The sequence below is a fragment of the Phodopus roborovskii genome, unplaced genomic scaffold (genome assembly GCF_943737965.1).
Source record: "Phodopus roborovskii unplaced genomic scaffold, PHOROB, whole genome shotgun sequence".
NCBI classification, from domain to species: domain Eukaryota; kingdom Metazoa; phylum Chordata; class Mammalia; order Rodentia; family Cricetidae; genus Phodopus; species Phodopus roborovskii.
Genome location: NW_026125537.1, coordinates 2,488,047 through 2,507,275, shown reverse-complemented (window position 1 = coordinate 2,507,275; position 19,229 = coordinate 2,488,047). Strand labels below are relative to the sequence as shown.

The following is a 19,229-nucleotide window of genomic DNA, read 5'->3' as shown; positions in this document are numbered from 1 at the left end:
TATTGAGAGGCGGTACATAGAGAAACAAGCTAGGTACTTGGAGGGGGGGCATTGTAATCCTTCGCCTTCTGGCTTCCCTCTTTCCTTCCTGGTCACCATGAGGTGAGATGCATCCTCTGCAACATGCCCCTGCCATGATACCCTGTGCTGCTACAGGCTGGGACCATCAGGAACAGGCCAGCAACCATGGCCAAACAATGAGTCAGAAGAAGCCTTCCTTCAGGAAAAAAAAAAAAAGTTGTTTACCTCAGATATCTATCATGGTGACAGAAAGCTATGACAACTCACAAATTCCCAATACAAGTTTTTAATGTATAGTCCTCTACATTTGAAGTGATTGATTACAACACAGGTTAATTCTTTAAGTGAAGAAAGACAACTAAGATTTTTTCAGGGACTGTTTGGTTAGTGTTTTTGTCATTGAGTATGTAGACCTGAGTTAGATCCCCAGTGCATAAAAAAAGCAGGAGTGGTGGAGTGTGATGGGAGATGTCATTCTGTATATGTTTCTCATACTGGTTAATGAATAAAGCACTGTTGGCCAATAGGAAAGGAAGATAGGAGGGACTAGGAGACAAGAGGAAATAGGAAGGAGGGGTCAACATGGAGAGTCTGGAGAGACTAGAACCACCAGCTGCCTCTCGCTGGTAAGACCATGTGGAAATATATAGAAATGGGATAATAATTAACACAGAGCTAGCCGATAAGAAACTAGTAACTGGCCAACAGCATAATATCAAATACAGAGTCTCGGTGTGTTAATTGGGGCTGGCGCGGCGGTGGGACAAGACCAAGCGGCTGGCAGAGAAACCGTACTCCTTACAGGAGTGTGCTTATATAATCCTGGTGCTGGGGAGTCCAAGAGACAGGTTCCTGGACCTTCGCAGCAAGCTAGCCTAGCCTGATAAACCAACTGCAGACCTGTGAGAGACCCTGTCTCAAAAGCAAGGTGGAAGCCAGGAGTGGTGACAAACACCTTTAATCCCAAGGCTTGGGTCAGAAGCAGGACAATCCTTGTGAGTTTGAAGCCAGCCTGATCTACAAAGCAAATTCTAGGTCAGTATTGGCTACCCTATCTGTTAGGAATAAAGAATAATGGGTTGGGACCACAGGTAGCAGGTCCCCGGTCCTGGGCAGGTGAACTACCACAAATCAACACCTATCAGAAGGCACACACAGGAAACATCCACAATGAATCTGGACTACACTTAAAATTCAGTTAATAGCTTATAACACAAGAAGTAGTCTATGCCCAACATATTCCCACTTGTATCAGGTATGTTGTTTTCTTTTGTCTTAATGGTAGACCACACACACACACACTCACACACACACACACACACACACACACACACACACGCACGCACGCACGCACGCACGCACGCATGCACGGTCTGGACTCTGTCTCCCAGGGTCTGACTTTATCTCTTAAAAGTGGAAAAATACTGGGGGTGGGGGGAGGTATTCTACACTAGAAACTTAGAAACATTGTTAGGATGTCTTTCACATGTCCTCTTCCCAGGTAATTCACCCCTCAGCAATACCTGCCCCATCAACACTGCTGCCTGACTGTGAGAATCCAAGTGGAGAAGCCAGGCAAGAAAGGGCTAGCCTGTTCAGACCTGAGGCAAATTTACATGAATTGTTTAATCTGATCCCCGAAAGAAGCTGGTACATTTCAACAAGGAGACTCAGAGAAGTGATCACCTGTCCAGACTGGCAAATGGCAGACCCACTTTCACTTGATTCTCTGGCTACAGATGAACCAGTCAAGAGCTGACTAAAAGCCAGCTGGTGAAGACCAGAAAGATGAGCTGACCAATCAGAACTTCCTTCAAGACTCTTAGCTAGGACAACTGAGACAATTCTCTGAGCTATGGGCCAATCAAAGCAGAAAGTACCCAGCAGAGCCACACACACGGACAAAATCCTGAGGATAAAAGCCCAGGTCCATCTAAAATGCCAGAAAGGAATCTGCAGTACTAGCCACCCCCAGCAGACTCCCACACTGAGCACAGCCAGCTTCAGATTAACAAGCAACCCAGCTGTGCCTGTGAATGGGAGGGCCAGCAGCAACCTCAGGGGGTCAAGCCTGAAGCAAATCCTATCCTAAACTACCAGCTCACAAGAAATAGAGGACAGAAAAATAGGTTAAATGACATCCTAGAGTAGATGTGTACATACACACACTTTGACACACGATACTGAAGTATTTACCAGTTGAATAGAAGACACATCTGTAAGCAACTGGTCTGATCTTTTCAAAACATTTTAAAATATCATGAAAAGTGTGGAGCAAAAGAACTATCTGAGAATAAAATTTACCTCCTACCCTTGATTAGATAAAAACTAGGACACAAAACCTCTGGTGGGATGCACTGGCCAATCCTGAGAGACTCATGGGGCCTTCCAGAAGAGCCAGCTGGGATGGTATGAACACACACCAAATGATAGGAAATAGGGGCACTGGTCACTGCTTCATTTAACAACAACATGGCCAGCTTCCTTAGTCTAAGCATCTATATGCTGGAGTATTTAGAAGTATAAAGTCATGGTATCTACAAATGTATTATTTTAAAGTGTCAGCAAAATAGAGCCACACCATGTTTACAGTTACCCAGGAAGTAAAGCAAGCATTAGCAGCTGTTGACTCTAGACAGCGAGTGTCCAACTTACTTGTCTTCCAGCTTTCTCATGTGTTTGTCATTATTCATAATAAAAATGCTGACAACACAACGCACATTGTAAAAATGATACTTATGCTAAGCCCCTAGGAAGGAACCAAGTGTATCCTTTCAGTAACCACACCCAATATCCCCTCCTCTGCTGCTGGAGCAAGTATGGTTCATGCATCTTCAGCTTAGCCCCAGAGAAAGCTGCTGCTTGGCTTTAGGGTGCACACATACAGAGGCTCATGGCATGGTCTAGAATCCCCAAGAAGAATACCAGGGATAACAGCAGCTACATGTCACTGAACACCTGTACTGAGTCATACACTTTTCTCACACACCCTCTTCAATAAGGTTTAGGTGAACCTACATAAATCAAAATGTATAGCTGATACATCATTATACTTCTCTTAACTTAGAGCTATGCTTTTAAAACAAACCCTCCTCTGTCCATTAAAAAAAAAAAAAAAAAAAAGCAGTCAGTCTTGTTCCCCTTTTTCTTCCTAAATGTGATGTTAGATCCAATCAAGCCTGGGGACAATATGGCTAACATTGCACATTAGCAGTATTCTGGCACACAGGCTGTTCCTTCTATGCAGTCATCGACTGAGAGTACTTGTTGCTGCTCCAGTGTCAAAGCCAGCTAGTTCTACTACCAGTGTCTCCTCCAAGTAGGCAGGAACAATCCCACACAAAAATCACTGGCCCGGGACTTGGAGATCTCCAGAGCTTGATGGTAAGAGAGCCCAGCTGGAGAATGACAATGAGCTCAAAACTCAAGCAAAAGACCTGGCCCCTGCATGAGAGAGAGACAGAGACAGAGACAGAGACAGAGACAGAGACGGGCTACCCTCACCACTGGGGAGAGGTTGAACCTACCCTGAGGGCATACATGTTAGGGGAGATGACTCTGCCACCGAACAAAGGTGGGTGACTGGCTAATACCCAGGCCCACATCTAGGTCCCCCTGGAGCACATGAAAGAACTGGTCCTGTGGAATGATACCCGAAAGATCTCCAAGACACAGGATATCCGATGAAGATCCAGTGAGGCTGATGTACCAGAAACTGGAGGCCTTGAAGCAGACCAACAACTCATGCAATGGACAGTTGCCAGTCAAGCTGATGGGACAAAGGGGTGTACTACATGACACACCGAAGCCTCCAGTGCCATCTGGATGGATGGAGAGTCCCAAGAGAAGGAGAAAGACTTTGCTATTTCAGGTGTATAATCACACTGGAGTACATTTTGGTTTTGGAGTTTATACATTTCACTTATAGAAAATTTCACTTAGAAGACATTTTCAAAAATGGAAAATATTTTATATTATGCTAAGTATATATAAATGGCTAGTAAGTAAAATATATGTGCTAAACAGAAATGAACAGAGCAAAAGATACTTAATATCTATGACACACAAGTTGTTAGTTACACACTTGAAGTAAACCCAAGACTCAGGAGAAGTGGATATACAGAGGCACAAACACAAACCAGCCCTAATCCAGGAGGTCCACAAGTGGCTCCACAGTGCCTGCCCATGCTGGCTCCATGTGTCTTCTGTCCAGAAAACAAGTGAAACAAGAATCAGACAGCAATTTTTCAGCTAATTGGCAAAAAGTAGCTGCTGAGCAAACAGACTTGTCCCAGATTGTCTGTCTGTCTGTCTTGTCTGCTTGCCCCTCTCCCTCAGGGGTGGGGGTGGGGATACACTGGGAGTTGAGAAGAGCTTTCTATTATAGACCAGGCTAGCCTCTTGTGATAATCCTCTTGCCTCCACCTCCTGAGTGACAGGCACCAGTTCCTATGCCTCACTACCCCTGAACCCCTGAACCCCTGATGCAGGCATGGCTGGTGGGCCAGGGGCTTTCTGCTCGAGCTTTGAGGAGATATGGGGCAAACACCTTGCTTCTCACCGTGTGTTTGAGATGATTTAATGAACAGTGTGATCCAGACATTTAAAGAGCAGTGGCGACTATGAGTCTGAGCCATCAGATGGACCGCAGTGACAAAGAAGATAGGAAAAAGAAAAAGCCAGAGCAGAACCTTGGCGAGCTCCCATTCCCAGGTTCTAGCACATGCAGAAAATCGGGGGGGGGGGGGTAGAGGGGAAATATATGCACAGTAGAGGAAAGGAAAGCAAGGGGGGAAGTTTCTGCTTGGGCTGGTGAGACAGCTCAGCACTTAAGAACACTGGCTGCTTTTCCAGAGGTCCTGAGTTCAGTTCCCAGGCTTACAAACATCTGTAATGAGATCTGGTGCCCTCTTCTGGCCTGGATGTATATATGTAGACAGAACACACACACACACACACACACACACACATACACACACACACACACACACACACACACACACACACAGAGAGAGATCTGTCTGCTGGGCTGAGGGGATCAGATGTTAAAATTCTTGCTGTACAAGTATGAGGACTTTAGTTTGACACACACACCCCCACCAGAACTCATGAAAAAAAAAAGGCCTGGCATGGTGGCACTTACTTGTAATCTCCCCTCTAGGGACAGAGAGTCGGACAGGGCACAGATTAGCCAGCCCGGGCAATTCTTCATGACTTGAGACAGAGCAAGATGGCTGATGAGCCTGGAGAGCCTGAGGAGTGACCGGCCCTCAGGTAATATTTTGGTCTGTATACACATATAGACTGTTTGCTTAAAATTTTTAAATTCACTTTTAAAGTACTTTTAAAACTTTTGTTATGTATTATCATTTCAGGGGGAGTACATTAGCACACATGTAAAGGTCAGTGGCAACTGTACAACTGGTTCTCTTCTCCTGCCTTCCATGGGTTCCCGGCATCAACTCAAGGCATTAGGTTTTCACCACAGTGCTTTACTCAGTCCACAGTTTACAATTTGCCATTGTCACTATGATTCCCTAATTAGCCCAGCATTCAAGCATCCTTTATCAGGTGGAACTAGCAAAAGATTAATTGAAGTGTTACCTACATAAGACAAACAAAGGCAGCATGTAGCTGACTTTGTAATTCAGCCTCAATTGTGCATATTTGTAAAAGTGACACCCAAATTCATGCAACAGGTCTGGAAAGAGGCCAAAACAAACGAACATACAAGGCTTGAATCTAAAGAAGAAAGAGCTGCTCTATGCCTGCCACGGTTTTGGTGTCAGCAAGCCAAGATGACAAAGGCTTACCCTCCCAGGGAGCAGCAGCTATATCCAGGTGGCTGCTGTACTTCGTGAATCCTGAGAAAAGCAGGGTTCAAGGGAAACCGGGCATGGGCATGGGCATGGGCATGGGCAGCTTTCCTTTTAAAGGGCAATTCACATAAAAAGACATCTATTAAATAACTCTAAAAAGCACTCATGTCAGGTATGAGGGCACCTTGGTAGTAAAGCGCTGACATTTTCTGCACATTTGCCTCCATAGAAGGCATTATTCTAGACACTGTGCATACTGTTACTAAGTCTCGGGTTTTAAGAGATGGCTTTATCATCTGTCCCATAGGATCTGATGCTGACATGTGTCCAGTCTGAAGTCCTCAGTCTGGTGCTCTGACCCCAAAGCCAAATTGCTTGTTTTCAGCACCTAAACCTCTGTTACAGCAGCCAAGGATTGTTCACCAAACTCAGAGACTGGACTATCCAGAGATAGCCTATAGTAAAATTCCCAAGCATAAGTATGCACAGTGGCCTCCCTAGGCTCTCAAAAGTCGGGAAGGGGGGTCAAGATGTGGACATGTCTTTGGGCATGGGACAAGCAGGCCCTTTCTGCATATCCAGATTTTATCCATCTTCAAAGGCCTTGTATGACATCAATTATGATATCCTTTTAGGCAGGGTCTTCTAGCCCCTAACTTGGTTAAGTATACCTCTGCTTGCTCATAGAAGATTCTGATTATGGAAGGTCTTCTTTAATTATCATGGATACAATAGACCTCCTCTCTAGAAAATTCAGACATGACAAAAAGTATGCAGGCAACACAAGAGTTCCAGAAGCCCTCATTCATCTCAGACGGTCAGCCAAGAGTGACAGCTTCCCAAACTTTTTCTATGTATATATCATCGCCCTTCAAAAACCAGATGATTTGTTTGCTTTTCACCATGAACAAATTACTTCAGCTACAGATGTCACACTACACACTCACATTGTACACGTCACATCATGTACTCTTGTCATCCACCACACGGCTGACAACACAGGCTCTGTGGCCAAACTGACTTGTTTAAGGGCTGGACCCGGGGCCAGCAGGATGGCTCAGTGGGTAAAGGCACTGTCCACCAGGCATGATTATGGTACAAGGAAAGAACCAAATCCCATGAAGGTGTTCTCTGACATCCACACATGCTTATTTGGCTCACATGAGCCCCTCCTGAGCCATACACACAATAAAAAAATAAAATGTAATTTAAACAAACTGTACCCTCTGTCTCATCACTGTGGAACTCTGGGAATGGTTCTGGTTTTATCCTCACCATCTGAACACTGGTGTAAGAATAGGGTTGACTAAACTGGCTGCTAGGGCATGTGATGCTTTTACACAGTAAGACTTAAATGAATGTACTATATTACCGTTGCTATTTTTTTTTACTACTTTTCCTATTTTAACATATCAATTAAAATGAATGGTTTGACTACTTTGTATTTCCCCTTGGGGCTGCCTATTCCAAACCCTTCACAATTTTTTTCTACTGGGTTTTAAAATTTGCATTATGCCTTTGCCAAAAGCCCTTGTATATCTGGAAAGTTGGTATGAGGCAAATAGTATAAATATTTTCCCACTTGCAAATAATCTCATATGGAAAAGATGTTCCACGAAAGTGCCACTCAAGGCATGCTGTCACTGTGGGGAAGGGAAGTTAGCTGGAGTTCAGGCGCTACCTTACAAGTTACTTTCCTCCATTAATGTGTGGCGTGGCAGACATCCCAGAGTGACCCCGGAACTCCTGTCTTTGGGGCACAGGTCTCCTATACCCTCCCCATCATGCAGGTAGGATGTCAACATAGGATATAAGCTCACGAGTTGCTTACTGCAGACTTTCAGGTCATTAGGAGGGCACTGTCTGGGTGGCCTCATCTCAGCCTGAGAGCCCTGGAATCTGGTGGCCCCTCCTGCTGTCTGGAGGAGGTGAAGCATCAAAAGGTCTGCCGGGGAGGAGGTGCCCCGGTGTGGGCTTTGAAGATGGAAGGCATAGGCTGTAAGGGTGCAGGCCTTATACTGGCCTGCCCGCCACCTGGGTCACCTGGCAGAATGCACTCAGGTGCATTAAAGGACCCCTTTAAAAGAAAGACCCCGCTCTCTTTCCCTCTCTTTCCTGCTGTTCCCCTGAGGCAGACAAGACTTTTCCTGTCTCCCTCTTCTCTTCTGTGTTCTCTCTCTCTCTCTCTCTCTCTCTCTGTGTCTCTTTACCTCTTTTCTCTTTCCTTCCCCCCTCTCCTCGGTCACTCTCGCCTGCCATGGGATCTGCCAAGTTTCCCCTGGCACTCAGTCATAACACAGGGAGTGTGGCCTGTAGGAATGAAAAGCAGCAAGGCCTGAGTGTCAAGGCCTGGCAACCCAGAGGAGCCAAATTCTTCAAGCAACTGAAATGACAGGAGGTGAAGCCTGGAGAGCGGTGCTGTCTGCTGTCTTGATTTCTACTCTGTGACACACACCGAGCCCAAAACCAGCCTATGGAGTTCTTACCTCTGCTGTACAGAACTGAGCCAATGAATGAGTTGTAAATCACAGAAGTTATGGTAATTTGCTAGTTTCCCTTCTACCAAGAGAAGATGAGACTCAAAGTTCTCCTGCTCTTGGCATCATTTTGGGAAGTGGTCAGATGCAGAGGACACTCTACCAAGCTTGGTGGGTGGACACGGAGCTTAGGCACCTTGGACTAATGGAGCTGTTGCTGTCATTGCCATGATTGTTATTATGGAATGCAACAACAGCCTCATCTTGATAAGTATAGGAAGATGAAAGCTTTAAAAAAAATTGGAAGAAATAAACCCATATTAAAGGTGACTCTGAGTGATGAAAGGTTTCAAATAGAATACTTTGACTTCTAGTACTTTAAAAAGACTATACTTTAACAATGAAGTATTCAGGCTAGAGGGATGGCTCAGTGGTTAAGAACATAGTCTGGTCTTCCAGAAGTCCTGAGTTCTATTCCCAGCAAACACATGGTGGCTCACAACCATCTGTAATGAGATCTGGTGCCCTCTTCTGGCCTATAGGGATACATGCAGACAGAACACTGTATACATAACAAATAAATCTTTAAAAAACAAAACAAACAATGAAATACTCTTTGGTCTTGTTTTGTGTATACTTTATTGGTTTTTGTCTGTTACAGGGTCTCAGTATGTTGCTCACACTGGCCTCAAGGTCCTAGGCTCAAATGATCTTCCTGTCTCAGCCTGTGTAGTAGCTGGGCTATGCATCATCACCCCTGGCTTTTCATGTGGGTGTGAAGATTCAAACTGAGGTTTCTGTATGGCAGGACAGGCCCTTTACCAGCTGAGCCATGCTCCCAACCATTTTTTGTGTTTAAAATGAAACTGTCAGTTAGCTCTCAAGATCCATGGATTCTATCTAAATCCACAGATTTGACCATGGATCAGAAATACTAAGGAATGGAGAGAAGGCTCAGTGGTCAAGAGCACTGGCTGCTCTTCCAGAGGTCCAGGTTCTATTCTCAGACAACCACATGGTGGCTCACAACCATCTGTAACTCCAGTGTCTGGGTACTTGTTGCCCCCTTCTGGCCTCTGTGAGCACTGCACACACATGGTACATAGATATGTACTCAGGCTTACACATACATAATTTTAAAAACACTTGAAAACTAAAGCAGGAACTGCATGTGAACTAAGCATGTACAGACTGCTTTTCTTGCCATTATTCCCTGAACAGCAGGTATTATGAATATTTCCACAGCATTTACAATGATTTAGGCAACACAGACATCCACAGACTCTTTAATGTATACAGGAGGACATGTGTTTCTGGGCCTATACAGACACACTTGAGCATCCAAGGACTTTGATATTGGGAGGTCTTGGATCCACACCCCACTGTGGTGTGTGCTTTGCAGGAATGTCATGGTCTGATTTGGAGCCATTGTTCAATTAAACAGAAGTGAGCCTCCAAGCAGAGGCAGTGACTGACTAGAGAGGGAGGGAGGGAGACCTGCTGCCTTCCCTGGGCGCTTACGAACAGCAAGGTCATAGCTGGTGGTGATCTGGTCCGATAAGGTGGGAATAGTAGGACTCTTGCTCCACTGAGTTTTGAATTTCATATCTTAGACTGAAGATTGACAGTTTCCTTTCAGACACTAGGAGAAGGGAAAGTAAGGCCGTAGGCTGAAGGCATGGGACTCACCATAAGAAGTTCTGGTCCTGTGATTATAACTACGTCCAGGAACTGGATTCTTTTTGGGAAACAGCATTAAACCCTTCCTCTGAGCCACTGGTCCTGCCTCACCTCAAGTGACACAAAACTTGGCCAGAGGGAGGCACCTCACCAAACCTTGTCCAATCACAGCACACCATCTTGACCACAGGAGCTAGCTATCATATAGCACCCAGGTTAGGCTGAGGCTAACAGAGTTCATCTGTGGACCCTGGAAACAAAAATTTGTTGCCTCTGTTCAGATCATCCTGTCCCTCTAAGAATAGAAATAGTCCATAGGCAGGAGGAGGTGGCAGACTCAGAGAAGGACAGAGCTGAGAAAGCACAGTCATGCCTGAAGTCCATCTGCCTTGGTCTACCTCGGTCATATGGACCATAAATTTCCTTTTCTCTTGAGGTGATTTCTACTGAGTTCATCACCTGCAGCCAGTGTCCTGACTGGGCCTTCCACTAAAAGTAAGAAAGCAGAGGCTATATTGTATGTCCTTCTAAACCCAAGAGTCTCAAAATGTCTTCAAAGTAAAGACAAGTAAAGGCACTAGAAAAACAGCCAAGGAAGTGTCTGAAATATTTCCCGCAAGACACTCCAGAACACTGTCCGGTGGACAACAGGTCCCTATGAAGCATTTCCCAGCTCATCTGCAAGCATCTAAGTTTGGATCCCTAGAACCCACAGAAATGCCAGGCTGAGTGACAGCCTGCCTTTAATTCCAGCCTTGGAAGGCAGAGACAAGGAAAAGGAACATCACAGCTCTACTGAGCTCCCTGTCAATCAGCATCTGTGTGTGTGTGGGGGGGAGCCAGAGAGAGGGAGAAGGAAAGATTCTGAGCTAAGTACTTCCCCAACCAGAAGAGGAGCAAACAGAGAATCGGGGTCCATACTCTCTTACTTGATAACTGTTGTGTTATATATATATTGTTATGTTAAGGTTAAAACCCTTCTTTTTATTTTAGACAGAAAAGAGGAGATGATGGGAGATGTCATAATGTATATATGTTTCTCATACTGGTTAATGAATAAAGCACTGTTGGCCAATAGGAAAGCTAGATAGGCAGGACTAGGAGATGAGGAGGAAAGAGGAAGTAGTAAGTAAGGGGTCAAGATGGAGAGACAGGGAGACCAGACGCCTGCCCCACTCCCCAGTAAGGAGACCATGTGGAAATACTAGATTAACAGAAATGGGTTAATAATTAAGACAGAGCTAGCTGATAAGAAACTAGTACCTCTGTATCTAATACAGAGTCTTTATGTGTTAATTGGGGCTGGCGCTGCGGCGGGACAAGACCAGGCGGCGGGCAGGAAAACCATACTCCTTACAAATGGCGCCCACGTGGCTAATAAGAACTTACACTTAAAATTTAACAAAAGCTTTAAAAAGGGTTTTAGAAACAAAAGAACAGAGACAAGCAAGGTTTCTTGGTAACAACATTTTTCTCGGTTGGACTCTGATTTGCGAGAGACAAACAGATTGCGCGGCTCCTTTAAGAGAGGTTTCCTGACTCAACATAAGTGGCAAAAAACCGCTTGGCTTTTAAGAAGCACTGCTAACAATTTATTGGTGTGTATGAGAGATGGCAATGGCAGCGACCACATCTCCAGGCCGGCAGCATGCTTGCTGGATGACAGCGCAGACCAAGGCGGTGGGCACAGCTTTCAATGCTGGCGGAAAAAGTACCTGCCGCCATCTTTGGTAAACCACAGCAGGAACAAATATGACTTTCATTTCAGCAATGTTGTTGTTTACCAGATAAAAGACTCGTGGCCAAAAAATATAAACATTACATTAAAGACAGACTCATATTAAGGAAAACCTCTAAAGGTTTACATTGTGTTTTAAAATATACGTAGACATGGGAAAAAAAATAAAATGGTTTTAAAAAGACAGAAAACAGCTGGGTATGGTAGCACACGCCTTTAATCCCAGCACTCAGGAGACAGAGGCAAGCAGATCTCTGTGACTACAAAGTAAACCTAAAATGCAGAGTAAATTCCAGGACAGATAAGAGATACACAAAAAAATCTCTGTCTCAAAAAATTAAAAAAAAAAAAAAATAAAAAAAGCCACAGATGGAAAAAATTTGTATACTGTATGGTATTATTTTGTCTTTGTATTGTTTAGTTGCTGAGAAAACAACAACTGTTAAAGAAAATGCTGCTAGACTAATTCAATTTATATATTTTAAAAATGCTTTGACTCCAACATTTAAGTTCAAGGACAAGTTACTGGGGGAAAAAATTTCTATTTTTGTTTCCACAGAAAATAAAAAGCTGTGGATTCCTTCCAGACTAATGTGGTTTGAGCAAGACAGACCCCCTGAAACAATGTCCCAGGTGATCCAACATTCAAAACAGTTGGGACAAGCCAGCCTTGCAAACTACAGCCAGGATTTCTGTGTCTTCTTAGGATCCCCATGACAGCACCCCCTATCAACAGAAAGTAGTTTGGAAAAAACGACACCCAAATTCCCAAATATTGTTTATAAATGTTTGTTTTCATTTAAATGGGCTTGGTTATAAATGGTTAATAATCACAGCCAATTCTTTTTAAAGGTAAAAAGGGGATTATGGTATAGATATGAATACTTTGTTTTGGAATGGATTTTCATTTATTAATACAATTTAAGGTCAATTTTGTGATATGTATATTTCTCTTGTTTAGGCATTGTATTTATATAGCTCATTTAAATATATAATGTATAATTTAGTACAGATTTTAGATAGTTACCTCTAATAGTAAAAACTTATAGCTAGGTGAGTTAGGTTTTCTAGATATATAGAGATGTATTTGAGATAGATAGGAATTCTTCAAACCTTTCAAAGACCTACAAAATATGGCATTTAAAATGGTTTAGGGTTTTACTTGACAGTGAGACATAACTGCTCCTGGCAACACCACCTACATCAGAAAGGAAGATGTACATTGAAGAAACAAACTCGTTATGAAGTTTACTTCCAATATGGCAAGACTAGCCATTTGGACAAGATACTGCTCTTGTCTGGACTGTTTGACTTTCTGCTGTATAAACTGGACATGCAGGACCCACAGAAAAGTGACTGCTGATTCAAGATGGACATTGCTACAGTGTTCCTGCTTCATGGAAGAGTCTGCCAAACAGTCTGCGGGACACAGAGGAAAGTGACTGACAAACTACCAATACAAGAAGACAGTTTAAAGTTTCCTGCTTTGCTGAAGAGTCTGCCAGACACACTATGGCCTATGGGCTGAAGATAGAAGATTACAAAAGAACTTTGGGTGACCAGGCAGTGAGTTGTCTCTGTCATTTCTAGAGTTTATATACTATCCTTCTGTGGTCTTTGAGGGACTAGAAGACAGAGAGTTATGGTTACAGTTTTCCTTAGTATTAAAGATAAGTTACTTAGACTTTAGACACACAAAGATAGGCTAGATGATGGAATATTTTCTTCAAATCTTGCTAAATGTTAATGGACTAAATAGTGTTAACTGTGATTCTTATTTGATAACTGTTATGTGATATATTTTGCTATGTTAAGGTTAAAACCCTTCTTTTTATTTAGACAGAAAAGAGGAGATGATGGGAGATGTCATTCTGTATATGTTTCTCATACTGGTTAATGAATAAAGCACTGTTAGCCAATAGGAAAGGAAGATAGGAAGGACTAGGAGACAAGAAGGAAATAGGAAGTAGTAAGGAGGAGCCAAGATGGAGAGTCTGGAGAGACTAGAACCACCTGCTGCCTCTCGCTGGTAAGACCATGTGGAAATATATAGAAATGGGTTAATAATTAACACAGAGCTAGCCAATAAGAAATTAGTAACTGGCCAACAGAATTATATCATGTACAGAGTCTCTGTGTGTTATTTGGGGCTGGCACGGTGGCGGGACAAGACTCAGTGGCGGGCGGAACAAACAAACCCTACTCCCTATACTCCTCAGTGCCCTTCTCTTTCCTTGTGCTCTGATCTGTCTTATACTCTGTTTACAAAGTCCCCACCAAGGCTGCTGCCAGCCAAACAATGCTCTCAATGTCTGTCTGTGAATATATTTGCAGCACCTGGGTCTGGTGAAAGATGGGCATACCACCACCCCTTGCTGGGGTTGGAGACACACCTATTTCCAAGAATGGGCAGTGCGGGGAGGGGGCAGAGGGCAATGAAGTGCTTGCCAACAATTACAGACTGGGATGGGGCTAACCAACTGTGTGAGCAGACAGGGTACAGCATTACTGGCCCTTCCTGTACCTCTCCACAGACAAACTCCTGCAGATACAGTTAGCAAAAAGCACAAGCCGGAAGCTTCTCACAACAATGTTGCAGCTTCTCAGTAAGGTGAGGAGATTGCGATACAACTCACTCTGCTAGGCATTTGAAAGCATTTTGATAGCTCTCTCTGATCTTCAGCTGCTCCCCGCCCCCAGATCTTTCCCACGTGCAGGTCTCTCTTAAACTCTCATCTAGAACAATGTGGTCCTTCATCTTTCCAGCACCCTGTCTCTGTTCCTCAGCCCTCATTTATAGCAAGGGGCCCAGGACCTGGGTGAGCATGCTCAGCAGTGGCTTCCTTCACAAGCTACAGAACAACAGAATTGCAAACACTTACACTACAAAGGCTTCCTCTACCACATGTACAAACACAGAATGTTTGCTAACACAGTCTAGAACCTTCCTTTCTAAATAAAGGAGGAAACTAAGTGTTCTAGGAATGGTGTGCTCTAGGACCCTGCCCTATGTACAGCGCAGCCTAACAGATGCATTACAGATCTGCATCTCCAGAAAACACCACAAAAAGGCAAAAGGTCTCCCTCCTGGCATAGTGGGTGCTTTGTAGCCACAGATCAAGTCCTGCTGAGAATGAGATTGTTTCCACTCTCTTGGGTCCCTTCCACCCACATGTTACTAAGGATTCCCCTCCTAGGCAGAGAGAGATGGATCTGGACACAGAGGAATATGCAATGGCCAGGCCCAGTACCTTTCCCTTTGATGTATCTATCTTGATGCCAGTTTGTCTGACTTTCCCATGAAGCCCAGGGCCAGAAGTAAGATAAAGACTGCTGCTAGTCTAGGCACCAACTGAAATTTAGTCATTCATGCCAGTTTCACAGGTTGAGAAATTCTTACTGATTCACTGATTTAGCATCACGGGGATGAGACCTGGGGCCTTGCACATGATCTTCAAGCACTCGGCCAGAGGAGAGGTTTTCTGAAGCAGGGTTTCACTACTCATTATTCCTGATCCTCTTGCCTTTGCAATTTATAGATGTGGGTCTCAAAAAAAAAAAAAAAAAAAAAAAAAAAAAAAAATCAACCCAGCTGGCCTGGGGCAGAGGGTTCCCTGAAGTGTGGGACTTGGGGTGCCGAAATCGTAACAACCCCTCAACAACTTGAGGTGACTTTCTACTGAAGAGGGGATAGATAGGACACTGAGACCATGGCCTCACAAAGACCACCTGGTTCACAAAGGATCCAGTTGCTCCATAGTCCAAAGATGACAAGAAGTCAGCTTCCAAAGTGTGTCTAGACCGTGTGTGCCATAGAGTTTCAGTCAATCACTCTGGGAAATACTGCAAACTCCATCAGTTCCCTTTATGAACACTCCAGACATCAACTCATCAAATCTCTGACACGTCCTGCAGAGATGAATACATTATGTCCCAAATTAATTATACCCCACAGCTTGTTGTCTCTTGATGGTCACAGTCATTTACTGGGTACATTTTGGAAATGGAGAGTTATCTATAAATACATGAGTGGCAGACACAAGGCCTACTTCAGTCAGTCACACACCTGCCTCAGAAGTCAGTACCATTCTCCTTGAACTCAGTGAAAAGTATGCTCCATGCTATAACCCAAGCCAAAATAGTATCATGGTCCAGTGAGATGACTCACTGTGTAAAGGTGACGGTCGTCAGACTGAATGACGTACCTGTGTTCAGTCCCAGGGCCTGTATGGTAGAAGGAGAGAACTGACTCACAAGTTGTCCTCAGACTTCTACACATGCAACACAGCACATGCTATGCCTATACCCACAAATAGGTAGATAAATAAATAAATATTAAAAATTAGTGTCATGGCCGGGTGTCGGTGGCTCACGCCTTTAATCCCAGGACTCGGGAGGCAGGTAGATCTCTGTGATGTCTAGGACAACCTGATCTACAGAGTGAGCTCCAGGACAACCTCAAAAGTAATACACAGAAACCCTGTCTTGAAAACCCAAAATAAAATAAAATAAAATTAGTGTCACGTACCACAGTTTTAATTTTTTAAAAAAAAAAAAAAACTGTGCTCTATTGAGAGTTTCAAAGTATGACTAGAACCAATTAGAACAAATCAGAATAGTATCCACTGAAGACTTGAAACACAATTTGTAGTAATGTGGATTTTGTGCAGGATTGATATCATCCATTCTGTCAACAAACCAAGCATTAGGCCAGGCTAGGGACACAGTAGTAAACAAAAATAAACAAGGTCTCAGTGCACTTTCCACTTGGGGCTTCCAAGCTTCCAATGATAGGACACGCGGGGGCACATAGGTGGCTCTTAGGCCAGCTTCATAACAACTGTCCAGAGAGGGTTAGGCATTGTGGATGAAACGGGTGGGCCTGGCACAGCATGTCTGGAGTGTAGTGCTGGGCAGAGGGACATCACAGGCAATGGCCAGGGGTGGAGTGCTCACAGCAGTTCTCACAGATCTACGTCACCACCACAGCCACCTGAGTACCCTGGTCCTTCATGTGCGGTGTCATCATTGTTAGGAACTAGCAGCCAGCTAACCCCTGCTCCCCCCCCAAACACCCCCCCCCGACGATGGGCGGGACGTTCATGGCCATGTCATCGCTACATCAGCCTTACCTGGCAGCTCAAGCTTTACCTGGCTGCCAGAGGACTCAGTTACACATGCGCAAGCCCCCCTTTTAAAGCAAGCTTGCCAAGCATGCCTCTCTCTCTTGCCCCCTCTTGCCCTCTCTCTCTCTCTCTCTCTCTCTCTCTCTCTCTCTCTCTCTCTCTCTCTCTCTCTCTCTCTCGCTTTCGGTTGGCCACCAGCTACCCCCTATTTCTCTCCCTTCTCTCAATAAACTCCACGTGGGCGCTGAGTCTCGTGTTTGTGTTTCTTAGGCATTAGCTGCAGCAAAAGAACAACAATCATCACATTCATTTCAAGGAGGAACTGCGTGACCCATCCTAGGCCAGGAAGAGTCTGCTGTTTCCTCCTTGAGAAAATTCCATGAGTGCCTTAAATCCCTGGAAACCAGCCCCCCCCCCCCTGCAGGCTTGAGCCTGCACATCATCAGTCTGGCAGACTTCCTATTCCCTTTTCCTCCACTCCAAGGAACATAGAATGATGCTGGCTTGACAAGTCCCCTACAGCCACATGCTCTGTGTCCAGGACAGGTGATGTCATCCATACACAGACACACAGCTGTCTGTAGGCGAAGCTTGTAAGGAGAGCAAAGTGTAGCAGTGTTGTCCCAACAGGACAGGGCTACCCAGGACAGATACTTACCCCTCTGAAATTCCAGGCTTTGGGAGAGGGAAACATTGAGAAGTTGCTCTGCCTCAGCCGCTTGGGTCTGCAAGGGAAAGGCAAATGTTACTGTTTGGTGATTAGATGAGCACAGGAAGTTCTTCCCCACCAAGAGGGAAGCCAGCTGGACAGGTGGCTGGGGGCATGAGGTAGAGGACTGTTTCTGAGGCTTCACTGGCTACTTTTACCCCAAACCCCTGCTTGGTCCCCAAGAGAAAAGTCTCACAAAAGAATAAACCTTTCACCTGTGAAAATCAAATCTACAGCAAAACCAGGATGCAGCCAAAAAGTCAGACCCACGCCCAGCATCACTCTTTCTGTCTAACATGCAAACAATTCCCAAATGGACCCCATCAGATGATGTAATATTCATGGCTTTGATTCAGCCAGGAACTCTCCCTCATTACACACAGGCTGAGGAGCCCCAGTGTCTCCATGAAGGCCACACATGCCCTAGGTTTTAATTTTTTATTATATTTAGTTATTATGTATGGAGAGTGCAGCGTGCCATGGCATGTGATTGGAGGTCAGGGGACAACTTGTGAGAATCGGATCTCTCCTGCCATGTGCCTCTTCAGCCTTTACAGCAAGTGCTTTCACCCCACCCCCTGAGCCATCTTACCAGCCCCACCATACTTTTTTTAAGCGAAGGCAAAATAAAAGATGTGAATTTGATGAAAAAAAATCTTTGCGTGATAATAAAGTAAATAAAATTGCATCAGCCAGAGCACAAGAGGGAATTCTGTCTGTAACTGAGGTTAGCAGGGCAGAGAATACGGATGAAGAGGGCTTTGCTGTGGAGATGAAGAGTCCGGGAAGCAGTCGTGTAAGTCCCCGCCCCACACCTGCTGGCCTGCTCGCCGCCTGGCCTCTATCACACCTGCACGACTTCTGCACTGACTAGCTCTCCTGCCTCTTTAGCGTTCACTTCCTGTCATGTGTCTGTGTGCAGAGCCACTTTCCCCGGTGAGCGTCTCATAGGAGACCTGCCAAGCTAAGGCCCAGGCCTCCCCAGAGGTATCACAAAAGGGCAACTTTGGCCAGCAAGTGGGACACAGATGCTGGGGCCAGCTCTGCTCTAGAGGTGTAACACTGAATCAGTGACCTGTCTCTGGTCTCTATTTCCTCCATGTAAAGAATGTCAGGGAGTGTAAGGGTTGGATGCGCTAAAGTATTATGTCCCTGGGGCCTGACACAGAAGATGCATGTTGAAAGTGCCCCATCCAGGGTCAAGCCTGAACCTCACACACAGTAGGAGCTTAATAAACAATGTCTAGTGTTGACCTCGGTAAACAAACCCATCTCAACATCTTTATAAGACACACGCAACAGGAAACGGCATACAACAGGAGAACAGCACACAGCAGGACAACACACAGGAGGGCAGCAAACAACAGGAAGGCAGCACACATAGGATGACAGCACACAGTGGGACAGCACACAGGGATACAGCACACAGGAAGACAGCACACAGGGATACAGCACACAGGATACAGCACACAGGGGGACAGCACACAGCAGGAGGACAGCACACAGCAGGGGGACAGCACACAGCAGGGGGACAGCACACAGGAGGAGGACAGCACACAGTAGGACGACAGCACACATAGGATGACAGCACACAGTGGGACAGCACACAGGACGACAGCACACAGCAGGACAGCACACAGGAAGGCAGCACACAGCAGG

General features: G+C 45.0%; 1 protein-coding gene across 1 annotated transcript in view; it reads right to left on the bottom strand.

The window, feature by feature from the left end:
• The window catches only part of Arhgef3 (Rho guanine nucleotide exchange factor 3), a 277,071-nt gene that overhangs the window by 171,749 nt on the left and 86,093 nt on the right, over positions 1-19,229 (bottom strand). Inside the window, exon 3 of the mRNA XM_051176745.1 lies at positions 17,520-17,586. Coding sequence (XP_051032702.1) covers positions 17,520-17,586 — 67 coding nt within the window. The remainder of the gene's footprint in view (positions 1-17,519; positions 17,587-19,229) is intronic.